Here is a 16,211-nt window from a genome sequence, read left to right as displayed (position 1 = left end):
AGAATTAAATATAAATTAGCATATTAATTATATTTAAGATCTTAACTATATTTTAACTATTTTAAGGATTATCAAAAACATTTTGATTTTTAGAACCTTTGAGTTGAAAAATAGAAAATAGTAGATAAGAATCAAGATTATTTTTAAATACATTTACATGATTTAAACCTAAAAATAATATCATTATATTTTTTTTGAACCGTTTAAAAGTTAAGTAAAAAGTTACTTATACAAGTAATATCGAAAATATAGTTTATGTTTAACTATAAAATCAACAATGTAAATCCCATGTTTTAAAAAACTTAATAAAAGTACAGTGTTCTTTTTTCATACTATATCCATAAATCAAAGGCGCCATTATAAAATAAACAGAAATGACTATTTTAAAGATAAACAATGTAAACAATTTAATTTGAAACTTATGAAAAAATCTGACTGAGACGAAATCCCAAAAAGAACATATAGATAAAATAGAAAAATATAAAGCTGGTATATACTGAGATAACAAAAATCGTTTTTCCATAAAATAATACGGAAGATAATGAAAGATCCAACCAAGTAGACTAGTACCAATAAGATAATCATATCTTAAATAAACTCCTTTTTATAATTAGTATTTTTTAAATAATTTCTCTTTTTTATACTATCATTATAAGATGAATAGCCTCTTTGTTGAGACAATATAACAAACACTTTGAAAATACCATAAACCACTACGAAAGCCAGTGTTGATAACCATATCAATGGGTTTCCGAGAAAATAAATTTGATCGTCTTTCTTTATCCAAAAAAGTATTCCGGATCTCAAAAAAAGCCATGAAAATGGATGAGTACCACGCTCTGCATCTTCCGAATCAAAATTCACTTCCCACATATATTTATGTAATTCAAGAAATTTCTGAAAAAAAGTACTTTTTTTGTAGCTTACTTTTTCAACATTAATAGAAACTATAAATATTAATAATAAAATGTATAGACAAAACATATCTTACAGCTATCATGGCTATTATCTTCAATATACCACAAACTATTTTCATAAACTCCACTTTTTGCACATGTAACTTCTATTTGACCATATCCCCATTCAGGAAGATAAATATTATTAGAAAATAATGCACACCCGGTAGATACATGAATTAAACGAAACTTTGTTTCAATTGCACGAATGATAACCTTGGATTCATCAGTATAACTTCTCGACTTATCAATTTCTATTCTAAAAAGATCATTATTATCCCCAGCAAATCCTTTATGTCCATATCCTGAAACTTCATTTTGCCAATCTATATCCGATAAGGATGGTCGAACATCATGAGAATGCAGTCTCTTGTCTGTTTCTAAATGATATAACCTAACTATAGAACCATCTCGAATCGATGAAAAAGGATAAATTTCGTATTTTGAATCCCCAGAGTCTGTTATTAACCAATCATTATTAGGGTCTTCGTATAAATAAAGAGTTATTTGTTGTTCTATAAAAGTATTAGTGATTTTTAGGTAAAAAGTATAAAAATACGTTTGCTTCCTGCAGGATATAAATCACGATGCGAATGCAAATAACCATATGGCGAATTTAAATGCCGAATAGTCACTTTAGAACCATAATAAACTGGAGCAGGAACAGACTTCGGAATTCTATTATCAAATGTAGATAAAAATCCAGGACTTAAATAAATATCATCACTAGCATTCTTCAAAAGACTTATATGAAGGTAAAATGTGACAATATAAAACGACAGAGGAATTATAATTAAAGAAAAAAAGCGGAACAAAAAATGTTTAATCCAAGTTGTCTAAAATATAAGTCTTAAATCATATATGTGCAATGTCATACCAAAGTTATAGTAAGATCTTCTATAAAATGCCATAATTGCAAACACGCCAAAAAACCAATCCAAAAAAAAGTAAAAATACCTGCCCATTTTGTACTATATAATAATTTAGAAATGAAATATAAAGAAAATACAAGAACCTTATAAGAGCACCTAGCAAAAATCCAGTTGCCATTAAATAAGCCCACCACGCTTTTGTAAAAGGAGTTTGTTGACATGATTCAAATAATCTCCAAAACAAATGTATTAAAGCGGTAAAAAACAAAGCCAATGAATCAGAAAATACAAATCGACTCTGCATAACTACAGAGCTTTCAAAAATAATTAATAATGAGCCCAAAATAGCTGTATTTCTTGTAAATCTCATAACCCTCAATGCAAAATAGGTAATAGGTGACAATAAAATACCAAAAAAAGATGAAAACAATCGCATGGGTATACGAGGAATACGATACAATGAAAAAGCTCTAATATACCTCAATTAAAACTAATTGCAAAGAAAATACTCTTATAAAACATACTTTTTGATAGTACCCAAATTAACTGGTAGATATCCAATAATCCGCATAATTAATGCATAAAACATGCTTGCGTAAGGTGGATTCCTATCAATATAAAATTCTTTTTTAATATAACTAAAAAATCCCTTTTTAATTAAAAATATTACTAATTAAAAATATATACTTATAAGCTAGTTGCATTATATAATCTTCATTAAAAACAAGATCTGAAGGATGATCTATCATATATGTTTGAACATATGAACCAATAATCATTAAAATAATAAGATATTTCATATCATTTATTTGTAATTTAATATTGGGCTGACCAATAAGATTATTGAAATTATATACCATTTCTTTGTTTTTATGAAAATTTATAAAAAAACCTGCCTAAAAAAATATAAATCTAAAAATAATTAAGTTTTTATAATTTTTTTATAATAACGTGACTTAAATTTAAAATATGGTATAAAATTCGAGATTAAGGTTTGAACCTTTATAGAATTTAAAAGATGACCAATTGAAATAATAAACAATCATATATTTACTAATATTTGTATATTTTATTATAAATAAAGGTTTTTTTATTTTATAAGTATATTTTTAAGATAAAGTTATAAAATAAAAAGATAATTTTAAATTTTAAAGTGTTAAAATTAATATATGATATGATTATTATATAAGATTAAAAAAATCTTTATATATTATTTAAGATATTTTTATTTTTTTTTTAAAAAATAAATTTCTACATAATTTTTAAAAATTTAATAATATAAATGAAATTATATATGAAAAATATAAACATTTTCATGAATATTTACAGTATTTATTTTGCAATTCCATGTTTATATTATCTTTTTTTTTTCATATTTTTAATATTATTACCAACTTTTCTTATATAATTAACTTTTTAATAACAAAAGATATATATTTTAGTTAACTATTCATTTTATAAGCTTATCAATGATTGTATAAGCATAATATAATATATTAATATAAACTAGATATATCTTTATTTATATTATAAATACATTTAACATATTAAAAATATTTAAAAAATAGTTTTAAATCATTTCTTATGAAAAGTAAAAGATTAATGTTAGGAAATATACATAATAAATTGAAAATCATTAATTGTATTTAAACACATTTTTTTAAAATACCATTTATAGAATTATTCAATAATATTAAATTTAAATTTCATGGATAAAAAATATAAAATATCTAATCAAAAATACCAGAAGAATAAGAAATGAAAGACTCAGATGTAGATAAAGAACATATTACTAAGTTAAATATTTTTAAAAGGAATGAAATACAAGCTAATTATTCTACAATTGAAACAAAAAATTTTAATAAAACAATTATCAAATGTTATGATTCAATAGAAACAAAGGAAAAAGAAAATAATAAGGATATAAATAAGGACAAAGATTTAAAAGAAAAATATTTAAACACATTAGTTACAGAAACAGCGTCAAAAAACAATGAAATAAAAGTCCAGGCAATAAAAGTTCGCCATGGATTTAAAAACAAAGATTTAGAAAAATATAATGGTATGAATAATAATGTTAGTTTATTACTATTATAGGGTTATTACAGTATATTTAATAGGGATTTAGATATTTTATATGTATTATACAGCTAAACGGCATGAAACATGTGGTATTCCAAGACTTAAAAATGAACAAGTCCAAGATTGGAGAATGAGAGAAAGATTAAAAACGGTTTCAGCAGCATTATGTATATGTATGAATATTGGAGTTGATCCTCCTGATATAGTTAAAACGACCCCATGCGCAAAATTGGAGTGTTGGATTGATCCATTTTCGTTACCATCACAAAAGTCATTAGAAGCTATAGGAAAAAATTTACAACAACAATATGAAACTCTTAGTACATGTACAAGATATAAACAATATCTTGACCCATCTATAGAAGAAACTAAGAAATTTTGTTCAGCTCAACGCCGTAATGCCAAAGATGAGCGTATATTGTTTCATTATAATGGACATGGAGTTCCAAGACCTACAGAAAGTGGGGAGATATGGGTATTTAATAAGAATTATACTCAATATATTCCAATATCATTATACGATCTTCAGACATGGCTAGGTTCTCCATGTTTATATGTTTATGATTGTAGTGCAGCTGGTAATATTCTTATAAATTTTAATAAATTCGCAGAACAACGTGATGCAGAGACTCAAAAGCAGCGCGCATTTGATCCATCAATTCCTATATCACCATTACAAAAAGAATCTATTCAATTAGCTGCATGTGGGCCTAGGGAATGGCTTCCTATGAACCCAGACCTTCCAGCAGATTTATTTACATGTTGTCTAACATCGCCTATTGAAATAGCAGTTAGATGGTTTGTTTTACAAAACCCATTTCTTTCGAATATAACTATAGATATGGTAATGAAAATACCAGGACGCTTACAAGACAGAAGAACTCCTCTTGGTGAATTGAATTGGATATTTACAGCTATTACTGATACTATTGCATGGAATATTCTTCCAAAGCCTTTATTTAAAAAATTGTTTCGACAGGATTTAATGGTAGCAGCACTATTTAGAAACTTTCTTTTAGCAGAACGAATAATGAGAGTTCATCAGTGTCATCCAATGTCATACCCCTCTTTACCTCCTACCTATCATCATCCAATGTGGAATTCATGGGATTTAGCCGTAGATGCATGTTTGGCACAATTACCTCAATTGCTTGAAGCAGAAAATGGAGGTCCTGCATATGAATATAAGCATAGTACCTTTTTTAGGGAACAATTAACTGCATTTGAAGTATGGATAGAACAAGGCTCAGTATTTAAAAAAGCGCCTGATCAATTGCCGATAGTACTTCAGGTGCTTTTATCTCAAGTCCATCGTTTAGGCGCTTTAATTTTACTTAGTAGATTTCTTGATCTAGGTCCATGGGCAGTAAATCTTGCATTGTCTATTGGAATTTTTCCATATATTTTAAAACTTCTTCAGTCACCAGCTTTAGAATTAAAGCCTGTTTTGATTTTTATATGGACTAGGATATTAGCAGTTGATGGTTCTTGCCAATCAGATCTTCTTAAAGATGATGGCTATTCCTATTTTATTCAAACTCTTTCTCCATCTTGTGAAAATTTATCAGTAGCTAACATATCAGAACATCGTGCAATGTGTACCTTTGTCCTTAGTATTTTTTCTAGGAATTTTACACAAGGGCAAACAGCATGTTTAAATGCAGGTGTTTTGCAGGCAAATCATGTGCATCTTCGCGATAAAGATCCTTTATTACGGCAATGGTCATGTCTTTGTATCAGTCAAATATCGAAGGATTTTTCTGATGCAAAGCTTCTTTGTATTAAAGAAGGCATAGTAGATTCTTTATGTGATTTATTATCGGATCCTGTTCCAGAAGTTAGAACTGCTAGCTTAGTTGCTTTAACAGTTTTTTTAAGTCATCCTATAGAAGATAAAGAAGTGATTACTAAAGAGAATTATGTCGTTGCATCAGCACTAAATCTTTCTCTTGATGGCTCGAATTTAGTACGCAAAGAATTGATAGTTTTTTTGTTTCAATACATTTCACGCTATAATGAGAAATTCATGGTTACAGCATTTGAACATTTAATGTACGAATTCTTCAATTTTGGTCTTAACTATTTTAAATTTCAGAAACCTCTTGCTAATTATAGTGCGAATTCTTTGTTTTTAACTGTATGGAAAACATTATTATTGCTCACTGTAGATCCATTTTTGGAGGTTGAATTGGCTAGTATTCATATTGTGAACAAAATTTATAACATGCTTATTAAGTCTCAACTTGGAAACACAACAAAATTTATTATTGAAAAAATAATAAGTATTAAGAATGATACAACGTATAAATCGAAATCACATAGTTCTACTAATGAAAATATTAAATCTACATCTTTCGGGACTCAACAAACACCATCTACTTCAAAACTAACTAATACTTTAAAATGCTCTACTTCAATAGCTTTATCCTTGAAAAATCTTAAAATTGGGAATTCTAATGAAATACCAGCGCTAAACTCTAATGTTTCCCTTGATGAAGACATTCATTATAAATCAACAAATAATCATTCAACTTTAATTAAACCTTTACCTAAAAATTTTAACTCAAAACTTTATAAATCATCTAAATATGTAATTCAAAGCACTTTTTTTGATTGGAGCCGTGAATATTTTCAAGAACCCCAAATGAAAGTAGGTTATTTTTCATTAATATATTGTTTTAAGTCTCTTGTAGCCAGCTGAAGCAGATGAACCAGGAAGTGTTAACTATAATCAACGGTTATGGAGAAGGAATCGTAATGAAAAAATCATAAATGTAGCGTATAACTTAAAAGACATAGCAGGTTTTAGTTACAACTTTTTCAATTTAATTTAACTTAATATAGATTCACTATCATGGAGCAATCAAATTTGTAATCTTAAATCAGGTTTTACACAAATTTCACATCTTTTATTTCATCAATTCGAGTCTCATCTTATATGCACTGATGATCAAGATTACGTGGAAGTATGGGATTGGGAATCTGGAATAAAATTAAACCAATTTTCAAATAACAATACATTTGCAGCACGAATTACTGGCATAAAATTTATAAATGAAGATGATATTGGATATATATTAATTGGGTCTTCTGATGGCATTATACGAATATATAAAAATTATGATACAGAATCTATAGAGCTTGTTACTGCATGGAGAGCATTAACAGATATAATTCCACTAAATCGTGGTAATGGTTTAATCGTTGATTGGCAACAAAAACGTGGCATACTTTTTGTCGGTGGTGAAGCAGAAGTTGTCAAAATTTGGGATATATCACAAGAAATGTGTTTAAGCGTACGTATAATGCTAATTCTCAAAAATTTAATATATAACTTTTTTTAGAATATATCTACAAAATCCAGGAGTTGTATCACTTCAATTACTTCAGATGAAGTTGACGGTAATATTTTTGTTGCTAGTTTTGGTGATGGTACTATACGTATTTATGATCAAAGAAATTCTCCGAGAGATGCAATAGTTAAAGTCTGGAAAGAGCATAAAACTTGGATTCCTACTATAAGTATGCAAAAATTTGGAAATCGTGAACTTGTTTCAGGAAGGTTTGTTTTTCACTATTATTATTTATATATCTAATCTTTAAGTATTTCTGGTGATGTAAAACTTTGGGATATTAGGCTTGATAATTCTATAAAAACTATTAATATTAATTCAGATGGTTTACGATCACTTTCTGTCCATGAACATATCCCATTCATTGCTACGTATTTTATTAACTTTATTAATTACTTAATTAATTATATTATTAGGGGTTCTACTAATAATGATCTCAAAATTTGGAATACAGATGGTTCGAATTTACTAGCATTTAAATACTACTATAGTTTTTTGCATCAAGGAAAACCTTCATCAGTTAACGCTTTAAATTTTCATCCTCATAAAGCTATTTTAGCATGTGCTAATGGAAACGACACTCATATAAATATCTTTTCATGCGACATAGGACGAAATCATTGATAAACATGAGCATTTTTTTAGAATTATAATTTATAATATAAAAACTTAAATTATTTAATATATTAAAAATAAATATATATACGTTTTTTAATTTCTTCTTGTACTTGAATATTTTAAGGTTTTATATAAGGCATATTCTAATAAAAATAAAGATTTATATTTATCTTAATATTTTTATTATATAATATTTAGAACTTTATGCTCTAATAAACTATATAATTCATTTTTATTTTAATTATAACTTTAAAATAAGATAATTTCCTATATATTAACAATATTTATAAAAATTTAACTATTATTTTGATCAATTAAATCATTCTAATCTATTAAATCATTTTAATCTAATCTATTAAATCATTTTTATATCTAATATTTCACTTTTTAATTTATAATCATATTTTAATTTAAAATAGAAATTTAAATTTAAAATAGAAATTTAAATTAGTAAACCATCTAATAATTTATAAAAAAAATCTTATATAATTTTATTAAAATAAACTTTTACAAAGATTATAAAAAAAAATACATCATATGAATCTCTTCAAAGTTCATAAATGTAAATAAGTCTATCAAAATTTAAAACATAACTTTAATAATATTTATATTATCATGTTTATAAATAAAATTAAAATAATAAAAAAAAAAGTTAAAAAAAAAAAACTAATCATAATCTCTTACATGAAATATTTTCATAAAATTGTTGAACATTAAGTAAAAATAAATTGTATTAATAAACATATTAAACTAATATATAAATAATAATATTTCTATTGATCGATAATATTATTTACAACTAAACTTATTAACCCTTAAACTTATTCATGTTTAACAAAATAACAGATAATCATGTAAATCTTATAAAATCCTTATGTATTAAAAGTTATTATGCAATTCAATCATTCTTATATTTTATTGAAATATTGTTTTTAGTTTTTAATTTATATAAAAAAAATACAATAGTTATAAAAGATAATATAATATAATATAATAATTTCATACAATAAAAACATATTTTTATAGAGAATTATCTTCTTTTTTTTTAAAAAACATATCAAATATAGAAAATACTAACATAAACGTTAAATATAGAGGAATTATTTTAATAAATAATATACATTTATATCTCATCTAATTAATAAAACTATTTAAATACATTTTTTGATTAAAATAATTACACATACTTAAAAACATATTTCAATTTTATACATATCAACTTGAACCAAAAATTCTTAAATAGACACTTAAAAAAAAAAAAATTAATTATTAAAAACTTATCATAAAACTTATTAACTGTCTTATAATATTAGAATTCTTAATACAATATATAATAATAATTTCTTAATTTCTTCTTCCATACTAATATCAAAAATATTTACTAAAAATTTAAAAACAATTATTAATATAACTAATATCGGCATTCATTAAAATATTATTCTTATATTTACTAGGAATATATATTATCTTTAGAATTTAATTCTTTTGATTTTTAAGTTCTTTTTTTTTTTATAAATCTTTTTTTAAAAATTTATAAACTATTATAAAATTCAATTATTTAAAAACATTTATATTAATTATTTTTTATATCTTATAAATACAAAATTTATCTATTTATCTTCAATTATTTTATTAACTTTTCTTAAATTTTTAAATTTCAGTAACAAAATTTTTCTTAAACGTTAATCAATAAATCAATTTTAAAAATTTCATTTAATCAACATGGTAAGACATAAAACATATAAAAAAGCATCATTTCAAAGCTTTAATGTTAATAAAGAGTCTTATATGTTTTTTAAAACTAAAAAATTATGTTATTTCAATAAATAACTAAATAAATAGAAATTTAATATTTTTTTTTATAAAAATATTAAATTGAGAAATATATTTATATTTTTTCAACAAATATATTTTATATTTATATTTTATTAATTATTATGGAATTAATTAACAAAATTATATTTTTTTTTAAGATATATTACTAACAATTTTTTTTAGACACTCGCAGTTGATCTTTTAAATCCTGTACCTGAAGCAGAAGCACGAAAACATAAACTTAAAAGACTAATACAAAAACCAAATTCTTTTTTTATGGTAAATAACTTTTTTTTTTATCTACTTTGGCTTATATATTATTATACAGGATGTAAAATGTCCAGGTTGTTTTAATATTACAACCATTTTTTCTCATGCGCAAACGGTTGTTATTTGTGGTTCTTGTGCTAGTGTATTATCTCAACCTACAGGCGGAAAGGCTCGTTTAATGGAAGGTTGTTCTTTTAGAAGAAAAAATTAACACTTCAAATAATCCTTTTTACACATTAACATTTATCACATTTTTTGCATTCCTAAACATTCATTTTCCTTTTGGAATACATTTTTGTATAAAATAAATCCTTTCCCTTTTTCATCTTTATATACTATTTATTTCTATTCTTCAATTTCCTCATTATTTAATACATTTAATTCTATCAACCATTTTTCCACCTCTTTTTATCATAAAAAATTTATCTTTTATTATTCAATACTTTACCTTTAATATTCTCTATTTTTATTATCTTTTGTCCTATTACATTCCCTGACTTATAAACAAGTAATGTCGGTAAATTTTTATCCGGATATCCTTCAATCGTTTTATTTCCCTCTATTTTTACTATTTTTATGTATAAATATTTCATTGCTATCTCCTTCAATTTTTCTCCTAACCGTTGACTTGCTATAATCCTATTATTATTTATTTTAGATCTTAATATTTCTATCATTATTCATCAAATCTTACGTATCTTTATATAAAAAAACTAAAACGCTTGTATAATAACTTGCTTCGGTAACCTCAGTAATCCACTCCTTATATTCAATCATACGTATTTCACCGTACTTAGCAGCAGCAGCATAGGCCTGTAATTCTCGTAGACGCCGTTCACTCCTTTATCAAGCTATTTCTAGATATAATATAAGCTTTACCTATATTGCTTTATTACGGGATCATCTAAATCATCTAATTCAGAGTCATCAGAGGATTTTGATTGATCTATATGAGGTTTATGTATTTCATTTGGTAAATCTATAGGTTCTTTTTCCTGTACTTTAGGAGGAAGAATACCATAAGCACGTAAAAAATCATTCCTAGAGATATATAATAAGTAAATAAGTGCTTAAAGGTATTTACCATTCAGTATCCTCCATATAGAAAACGAATCAGCGGTATATCCGAGGTAAAACGATGGATAAAGGGTTAGAAAGGGTAAAAGTAGAAGAGGGCTTTATGTTTCCTGGGGAGGAAATAGTATTTAAAGAGAAAGATAAAACAAAGATACAAATTGGCCAAGGATTAGCGTATTTTTATCAAGCAAATAAGCTTTTTGCAACACAAACAGGATGGTTAAAACAAGCAACAAAAAAGAAGATTTCTATTGATTATAATAGAGGAAAAGTAAATGATTTAATAAATATATTTTTTTAAAAAAAATAATAAAATTAGTATATACCAGTAGTAGGAGATTCAGTAATAGGACAAATTATGATTCGACATGGGGAAGGATATAAAGTAGATATAGGAAGTATTCGTCAAGCAAAATTGGGAGTACTTGCATTTGAAAATGCAACACGCAAAAATAGACCAAATCTTCAAGTAAAAAATTAGAAAAGTATGAAATTATTATTAATGAAATATTAAGGTAGGATCATTAGTTTATGCCAGGGTTATCAGTGTAGATAATGAAACAGAACCAGAAATAGAATGTGCTAATATATCGAACGAAAAATCAGTGTATGGGGAGTTAAAAGGAGGATTTCTTATTCATAAACTATCATTTCATTTATGTAGAAAGTATTTTTTTTTTTTTAATATAACTAGTTTTAATTAGATACAGAATTCTTGAAAAAGATCACCCTTTTTTATCAACTCTAGGAGCATCAATACCATTTGAAATTGCAATTGGATCCAATGGAAGAATATGGATACGTAGCGAAAGTCTTGGTATTACAATTACTTTAGCCCAAGCATTTAAAAAATATGAATATTTAAGTGACAATGAAATAATGAAAGTGTGTGAAGAGACCATTAGAGAAGCACATAAATGGATGCATCATAATATACCAAATGAACAGAAAAATAATAAATAAAAAATAACAATTATAGTCAATAATGTAAATTGTAAATCTTAAGGAACAAGACTTTTTTGAAAAAAGATACATCCATTTATGCAATTCCATTTATGCAATTCCATTTGCAACCAATGTTGCTACTAACTTGTTTTCACTTCTAACACTTAGCTTTAAAGTGATTTCATTTTTTGAAAATGCTTTTTTCAATATTAATATAAAAAGAGAAACAAGGCATATTATATACCTAATTTAGCAATAGCTAAAACTGTATTGCCATTTGTACTTTTGCCAGAAAGCTTCATTATATGAAAAAACGAATTTGTAACAGTATCAGTACCCTCAATAAGTTGCATAGATAATTGTTCTGAAATTTTAGAACACGCATCTAAGAAACAATATTAATGAAATTTTTTATATAATTTAATGATAATAACCCTGCAAAGATGTTATTGAGCTAAGAGAAAACGTCTCTACAACTTCATTTTTATCTGTTAAGGAATCCCAAGCTTGACTAAAATTATTTATATAAATGGGAGAAATATAATCACCAGGAGATAATTCTAAAGCCTCAATCTAAAATAATTTAATCCAATATATAAATATAAAGAAATAAACCTGATATTCATCGTCATATCCTACTTTTTCTGGCTCACCTGTGCTTGGATCTATTTCTTTAGTTATAAATTTTAAAACATTAGTAAAAGTTGTAGTAACAAAAAAATCTAGATTCTCTCTTAAAAAAGAAACATAAATAGAAACAGAAGAATTATGTTCTGCTCTTGGTGCCTGTATAATACACACTTCTTTTAATGAAGAATCATCAGGTTCAGAGACTATTGATATATTTTCTAGAATAGCATCAGAGAGAGTATTTATAAGATTAAACTGTATCTATAAGAAATGATAAAATAAGAGGAAAACTATACCTGAAGAACAATATGCTCTTTGAATATATGTTTAACTGCAGTAATACAATACTCAATTCCAGATTCTGTTAATTCTATCGGTTTTGAAGTACTTTTTAGAAGAGGACCATAATCCTTAAATTCTGAAATAGATTGAAGAATGTTAGAATATTGAGGCATAATATCTTCAGAAAAGTTATTTGTAACAGATAATTGTTGAGTCGCTTCAGTTAACGTGGACAACGATTCCAATTCAGCCATTTTTTGTCTATATGATTCAGCATCCATTTCTTCTTTAGTAATCATTGGTATAGATGACGTATCAAATTGTTTTTCAAAGGAATTAGATGAAATATAAGATACAAGTTGATATTCCAAAGCAGAAAGGGAAAATGCATTACCTAAATATTTTAAATAAGCCCATTAAGATTTTAAACTAACTATTCTTAAAAATATCCGAAATATTATCGTCTTCTAAGAATTTAATATTTAAAATAGCACGATCTCGAACTTCATCATCTGAATCTTCTAAACATCTTTTGAGCAATGTCTTTATACTAATCTTAAGCTCAGAATTATTTAACCCTTGACCAAATTTCGACAAAGCAGACACAGCAGCCGCTCTTACTAATGCATTTTCTAAAACAATTCTATTATATATATATCGAATATATTTAGTTGATTGATTAATACGAGGCCCTTCTATACCAAGAGTATGAAGAATTCTAATTGTTAATTTTGTAAATTCACAATCTTCAATAAATTCACAAAGACTAGATAATGCATCTTCTTTAGATTCAGGAATATATTTAATCATGTCGAACAATGTTTCAACAATTGAATTTTTAAAATCATATCCACCTTCATCTCTTAAAGCATTGTTCAAAAAAGAAAGCATAACAGCTTGCTTAGATGGAAATTTAAGACATGATGATCTAATAGCATCTATAACAATAATTTTAAACTCATCAGTGATATCACTCATAAATCCTTGAATCTGCTTCATCAATTTATCAATATTAACCTCATTTCCTGTTTTAAGAAGAGTCGTTATGGCAAATGTTGCAATTGATTTATTAGTATATGAAATAAGACTTTCTATATCAGAATTACAACATCCAACCAAATGTGGTTTTGTTATTGCAAATCTATTCAAAATTCTAATTGCAGAAAACCTACAAATTGTCCGAGGAGATGATAAAAATATCCTAAGCGCTAAAAAATAAGAAGATATAATTAATATTTAGAATACAAACCAGATATTGCTGGTAAAGCTTCCTCCTCAGTCACATCCCTCATTTGAAGGATTATTTTTGCTGCCTCAATGTTAACCATATCATTTTTATAATGCAAAAATTCTTCTAATAACTTGAACATAGTATATCGTTGACTTTATTTTTTTTTAAATAAGAACATACTACATTTTAAAATTACCTTTGATCATCTTCAATCACTTTTGCAATATATCTCACTAACAAAATAACAGCTAAATTACTTTTAAGCTGAATGTTTCCATTAGAGGATCCTCGATTATGATAATTACAAAATTTCTGAACCATTTTCATAACTGCCATACGATCATGATTCCTTATAAGATACAACAAACCCAAAGCATGATATTGAGTAATAAAACTTTGATTTTGTCGATTATTTAGATTCGTTAGATATGGTATTATAGACAAATTTACTGCTGGTTTTAAAAAAAGTGCCTCAAATATTTCATTCGCCCATTTACGTATAATATCTTTTGCAATAGTGAACAAATGATATGATGAAATTAATCCTGCTGACGAAACTGATGGTGTTTTATCAATAATTGCTGTTTTAATAATACGTTCTACTGTTGGTACTGTCGTAGCCTATCCATATATTAAAAAATCTTAAACCCTCCAATTAAATCTAATAACATCAACTATTCTAGACAATGAACGAATAGCATTTGGTCTATATATAGCACCAACATTCACTGTCGTATCTTTTATTACACTCGATGTAATCATAATAATTATTTCTGCTGTTCTAGCTAATTCTTTAATAATAACATAAACCATTTGCCGCAATGCCTCCTAATATCTTTTACTTTATAAAACATATTATTATCCTATTCATACATCCTTATGCTGAAAAAGCTTTGTTATTCCAAAAAATAGCTCTGTAGCATCTCTCATAGCAAAGTTATCCCCCGTATGTAAAAGATATGCAATCTTCATTAATAAAACACGGCAGACACGCGGATTAATAGGTGATTTATTAAATATTCTTGCTTCTTGAAGCACTGCTGTCTTGTCAATATGATGAAAGATATGCTCTAAAAAATATTAATAATCCTTCTTATTCATATAAAAAATATACCCAAATCTTCATCTTTCTTAGCAAAACTCATTAAGAATACTGGTCGTCCACAGTTATTTATTAAAAACGTGCTAATCTCTGGTTATTCTGATATCTCTTGAAGGTTAGGTTTTTAAAAACCGTTATAGGCTTAAAAAAAAGTATTTTACAAAATTTTATTAGGCAAATTAACACATTTTTAAGGAAAAACATAAGAATTTATAGTGTTTTATACTAGTTTTTTCTAATAAAAATGACACTAATTGCATCTAAAAGAAAACGTGGCTCAGAAGCCCAAATATCAAAACCTATAAAAAAAACCTTTATAAAAAGCACAATTGATGTTCCAATTAAACGCGCAATACTTAAAGGTATTGCATTTTAACTATTGGTAAATAAATTAATTAAAAAAACTAGATGCAATTATACATAAGAGATGTATACCTCATCCAGTAGATGTTTCAAATAAAATATTTATATCAAGAAAAACACTTTTAATGAGTATTATTAAGAAAACAAAACGGAAACTAATGTAAGAATATACATATATTTTTATAAATATAAATTAACTATATATATATAGGTCTTTAAATTCTAAAGGAAAACCTATTATTTTATATGCACAATCTGCTGCTATTGAACGTGCACTTCAAATTGCACTTATTTTATCTTTACAAATACCATTAGATATTCAAATACAAACTGGTACTATTGAGATCGTAGACGATGTTATACCATATGATATGGTATAATTTTTACAATAATTTTAATTAAATAATTTACTAATTAATAGGACAAAATGATGTCAAGTCAAATACGTTTAAATTCAACGGTTCAAGTAATTATTTCACTTCTTAATCAATCATAACATAATCAATTAATAATTTATCATTTTTTTTTTTAAATTTCAACAATTCATATAACAGAATTTATCAATAACAATATATCTTATTATTCTAATCACTTTTATAATCAAAATATATATAT

The 16,211-nt window shown here is 25.5% G+C and overlaps 7 protein-coding genes across 7 annotated transcripts; 4 read left to right on the top strand and 3 right to left on the bottom strand.

Annotated features, from left to right (window-relative positions):
* Nucleotides 1–228: 228 nt before the first annotated feature.
* On the bottom strand, nucleotides 229–2,734 carry T552_00845 (hypothetical protein). Its single transcript, XM_018369444.1, has 8 exons — nucleotides 2,516–2,734; nucleotides 2,353–2,466; nucleotides 1,972–2,298; nucleotides 1,834–1,927; nucleotides 1,516–1,792; nucleotides 992–1,471; nucleotides 645–947; nucleotides 229–600 (listed from the first exon to the last, which is right to left on the bottom strand). Exons 1-8 carry the CDS (start codon nucleotides 2,686–2,688, stop codon nucleotides 272–274), a joined length of 2,097 nt encoding a protein of 698 aa, XP_018227163.1. The 5' UTR covers nucleotides 2,689–2,734; the 3' UTR covers nucleotides 229–271.
* Nucleotides 2,735–3,542: 808 nt separating this feature from the next.
* T552_00844 (hypothetical protein) lies at nucleotides 3,543–7,932 on the top strand. The gene is made up of 7 exons (XM_018369443.1): nucleotides 3,543–3,904; nucleotides 3,957–6,560; nucleotides 6,604–6,712; nucleotides 6,755–7,206; nucleotides 7,255–7,472; nucleotides 7,515–7,634; nucleotides 7,680–7,932. Exons 1-7 carry the CDS (start codon nucleotides 3,587–3,589, stop codon nucleotides 7,885–7,887), a joined length of 4,029 nt encoding a protein of 1,342 aa, XP_018227162.1. The 5' UTR covers nucleotides 3,543–3,586; the 3' UTR covers nucleotides 7,888–7,932.
* A 1,627-nt stretch (nucleotides 7,933–9,559) lies between these two features.
* Nucleotides 9,560–10,223, top strand: T552_00843 (40S ribosomal protein S27). The gene is made up of 3 exons (XM_018369442.1): nucleotides 9,560–9,606; nucleotides 9,880–9,975; nucleotides 10,025–10,223. Exons 1-3 carry the CDS (start codon nucleotides 9,604–9,606, stop codon nucleotides 10,175–10,177), a joined length of 252 nt encoding a protein of 83 aa, XP_018227161.1. The 5' UTR covers nucleotides 9,560–9,603; the 3' UTR covers nucleotides 10,178–10,223.
* A 42-nt stretch (nucleotides 10,224–10,265) lies between these two features.
* Nucleotides 10,266–11,113, bottom strand: T552_00842 (hypothetical protein). Its single transcript, XM_018369441.1, has 5 exons — nucleotides 11,051–11,113; nucleotides 10,846–11,007; nucleotides 10,661–10,804; nucleotides 10,415–10,605; nucleotides 10,266–10,370 (listed from the first exon to the last, which is right to left on the bottom strand). Exons 1-5 carry the CDS (start codon nucleotides 11,065–11,067, stop codon nucleotides 10,312–10,314), a joined length of 573 nt encoding a protein of 190 aa, XP_018227160.1. The 5' UTR covers nucleotides 11,068–11,113; the 3' UTR covers nucleotides 10,266–10,311.
* T552_00841 (hypothetical protein) lies at nucleotides 10,460–12,052 on the top strand. Its single transcript, XM_018369440.1, has 4 exons — nucleotides 10,460–11,314; nucleotides 11,363–11,512; nucleotides 11,559–11,710; nucleotides 11,754–12,052. The coding sequence occupies exons 1-4, from the start codon at nucleotides 11,105–11,107 to the stop codon at nucleotides 12,004–12,006; spliced, it is 765 nt and encodes a 254-aa protein (XP_018227159.1). The 5' UTR covers nucleotides 10,460–11,104; the 3' UTR covers nucleotides 12,007–12,052.
* On the bottom strand, nucleotides 12,051–15,322 carry T552_00840 (hypothetical protein). The gene is made up of 11 exons (XM_018369439.1): nucleotides 15,246–15,322; nucleotides 15,005–15,201; nucleotides 14,801–14,959; nucleotides 14,328–14,752; nucleotides 14,150–14,283; nucleotides 13,335–14,108; nucleotides 12,915–13,294; nucleotides 12,604–12,873; nucleotides 12,423–12,561; nucleotides 12,233–12,373; nucleotides 12,051–12,185 (listed from the first exon to the last, which is right to left on the bottom strand). Exons 1-11 carry the CDS (start codon nucleotides 15,274–15,276, stop codon nucleotides 12,097–12,099), a joined length of 2,739 nt encoding a protein of 912 aa, XP_018227158.1. The 5' UTR covers nucleotides 15,277–15,322; the 3' UTR covers nucleotides 12,051–12,096.
* Nucleotides 15,323–15,432: 110 nt separating this feature from the next.
* T552_00839 (hypothetical protein) lies at nucleotides 15,433–16,134 on the top strand. The gene is made up of 4 exons (XM_018369438.1): nucleotides 15,433–15,595; nucleotides 15,642–15,756; nucleotides 15,808–15,970; nucleotides 16,018–16,134. The coding sequence occupies exons 1-4, from the start codon at nucleotides 15,478–15,480 to the stop codon at nucleotides 16,090–16,092; spliced, it is 471 nt and encodes a 156-aa protein (XP_018227157.1). The 5' UTR covers nucleotides 15,433–15,477; the 3' UTR covers nucleotides 16,093–16,134.
* The last annotated feature ends 77 nt before the right edge of the window (nucleotides 16,135–16,211 follow it).

This window comes from Pneumocystis carinii, assembly GCF_001477545.1.
Source record: "Pneumocystis carinii B80 chromosome Unknown supercont1.3, whole genome shotgun sequence".
Classification (NCBI taxonomy): domain Eukaryota; kingdom Fungi; phylum Ascomycota; class Pneumocystomycetes; order Pneumocystales; family Pneumocystaceae; genus Pneumocystis; species Pneumocystis carinii.
This window is presented reverse-complemented; position numbering and strand designations above follow the sequence as displayed.

Excerpts from the sequence above, each read along its gene's own strand:
- T552_00845 (XM_018369444.1), bottom strand. The coding sequence starts at position 2,688 with ATGGTATATAATTTCAATAATCTTATTGGTCAGCCCAATATTAAATTA. Across the intron at positions 2,467-2,515 it reads ATAATGCAACTAGCTTATAA|TTATATTAAAAAAGAATTTT; the intron begins GTATATATTTTT and ends GGGATTTTTTAG. Across the intron at positions 601-644 it reads CTATTCATCTTATAATGATA|GAGTTTATTTAAGATATGAT; the intron begins GTATAAAAAAGA and ends AATTATAAAAAG.
- T552_00842 (XM_018369441.1), bottom strand. Across the intron at positions 10,805-10,845 it reads CCCGTAATAAAGCAATATAG|TGAACGGCGTCTACGAGAAT; the intron begins GTAAAGCTTATA and ends TTGATAAAGGAG. Across the intron at positions 10,371-10,414 it reads AAAAATAGAGAATATTAAAG|AGGTGGAAAAATGGTTGATA; the intron begins GTAAAGTATTGA and ends TATGATAAAAAG.
- T552_00839 (XM_018369438.1), top strand. The coding sequence starts at position 15,478 with ATGACACTAATTGCATCTAAAAGAAAACGTGGCTCAGAAGCCCAAATA. Across the intron at positions 15,596-15,641 it reads TAAACGCGCAATACTTAAAG|ATGCAATTATACATAAGAGA; the intron begins GTATTGCATTTT and ends TAAAAAAACTAG. Across the intron at positions 15,971-16,017 it reads ATGTTATACCATATGATATG|GACAAAATGATGTCAAGTCA; the intron begins GTATAATTTTTA and ends ACTAATTAATAG.
- T552_00843 (XM_018369442.1), top strand. Across the intron at positions 9,976-10,024 it reads AACCAAATTCTTTTTTTATG|GATGTAAAATGTCCAGGTTG; the intron begins GTAAATAACTTT and ends ATTATTATACAG.
- T552_00840 (XM_018369439.1), bottom strand. The coding sequence starts at position 15,276 with ATGAGTTTTGCTAAGAAAGATGAAGATTTGG. Across the intron at positions 12,562-12,603 it reads GATATGACGATGAATATCAG|ATTGAGGCTTTAGAATTATC; the intron begins GTTTATTTCTTT and ends AAATTATTTTAG. Across the intron at positions 12,186-12,232 it reads TTTAGCTATTGCTAAATTAG|CATTTTCAAAAAATGAAATC; the intron begins GTATATAATATG and ends TATTGAAAAAAG.
- T552_00844 (XM_018369443.1), top strand. The coding sequence starts at position 3,587 with ATGAAAGACTCAGATGTAGATAAAGAACATATTACTAAGTTAAATATT. Across the intron at positions 6,561-6,603 it reads TTCAAGAACCCCAAATGAAA|CCAGCTGAAGCAGATGAACC; the intron begins GTAGGTTATTTT and ends AGTCTCTTGTAG. Across the intron at positions 7,473-7,514 it reads CGTGAACTTGTTTCAGGAAG|TATTTCTGGTGATGTAAAAC; the intron begins GTTTGTTTTTCA and ends CTAATCTTTAAG.
- T552_00841 (XM_018369440.1), top strand. The coding sequence starts at position 11,105 with ATGGATAAAGGGTTAGAAAGGGTAAAAGTAGAAGAGGGCTTTATGTTT. Across the intron at positions 11,315-11,362 it reads TTGATTATAATAGAGGAAAA|TATATACCAGTAGTAGGAGA; the intron begins GTAAATGATTTA and ends TAATAAAATTAG. Across the intron at positions 11,711-11,753 it reads TCATTTCATTTATGTAGAAA|AATTCTTGAAAAAGATCACC; the intron begins GTATTTTTTTTT and ends AATTAGATACAG.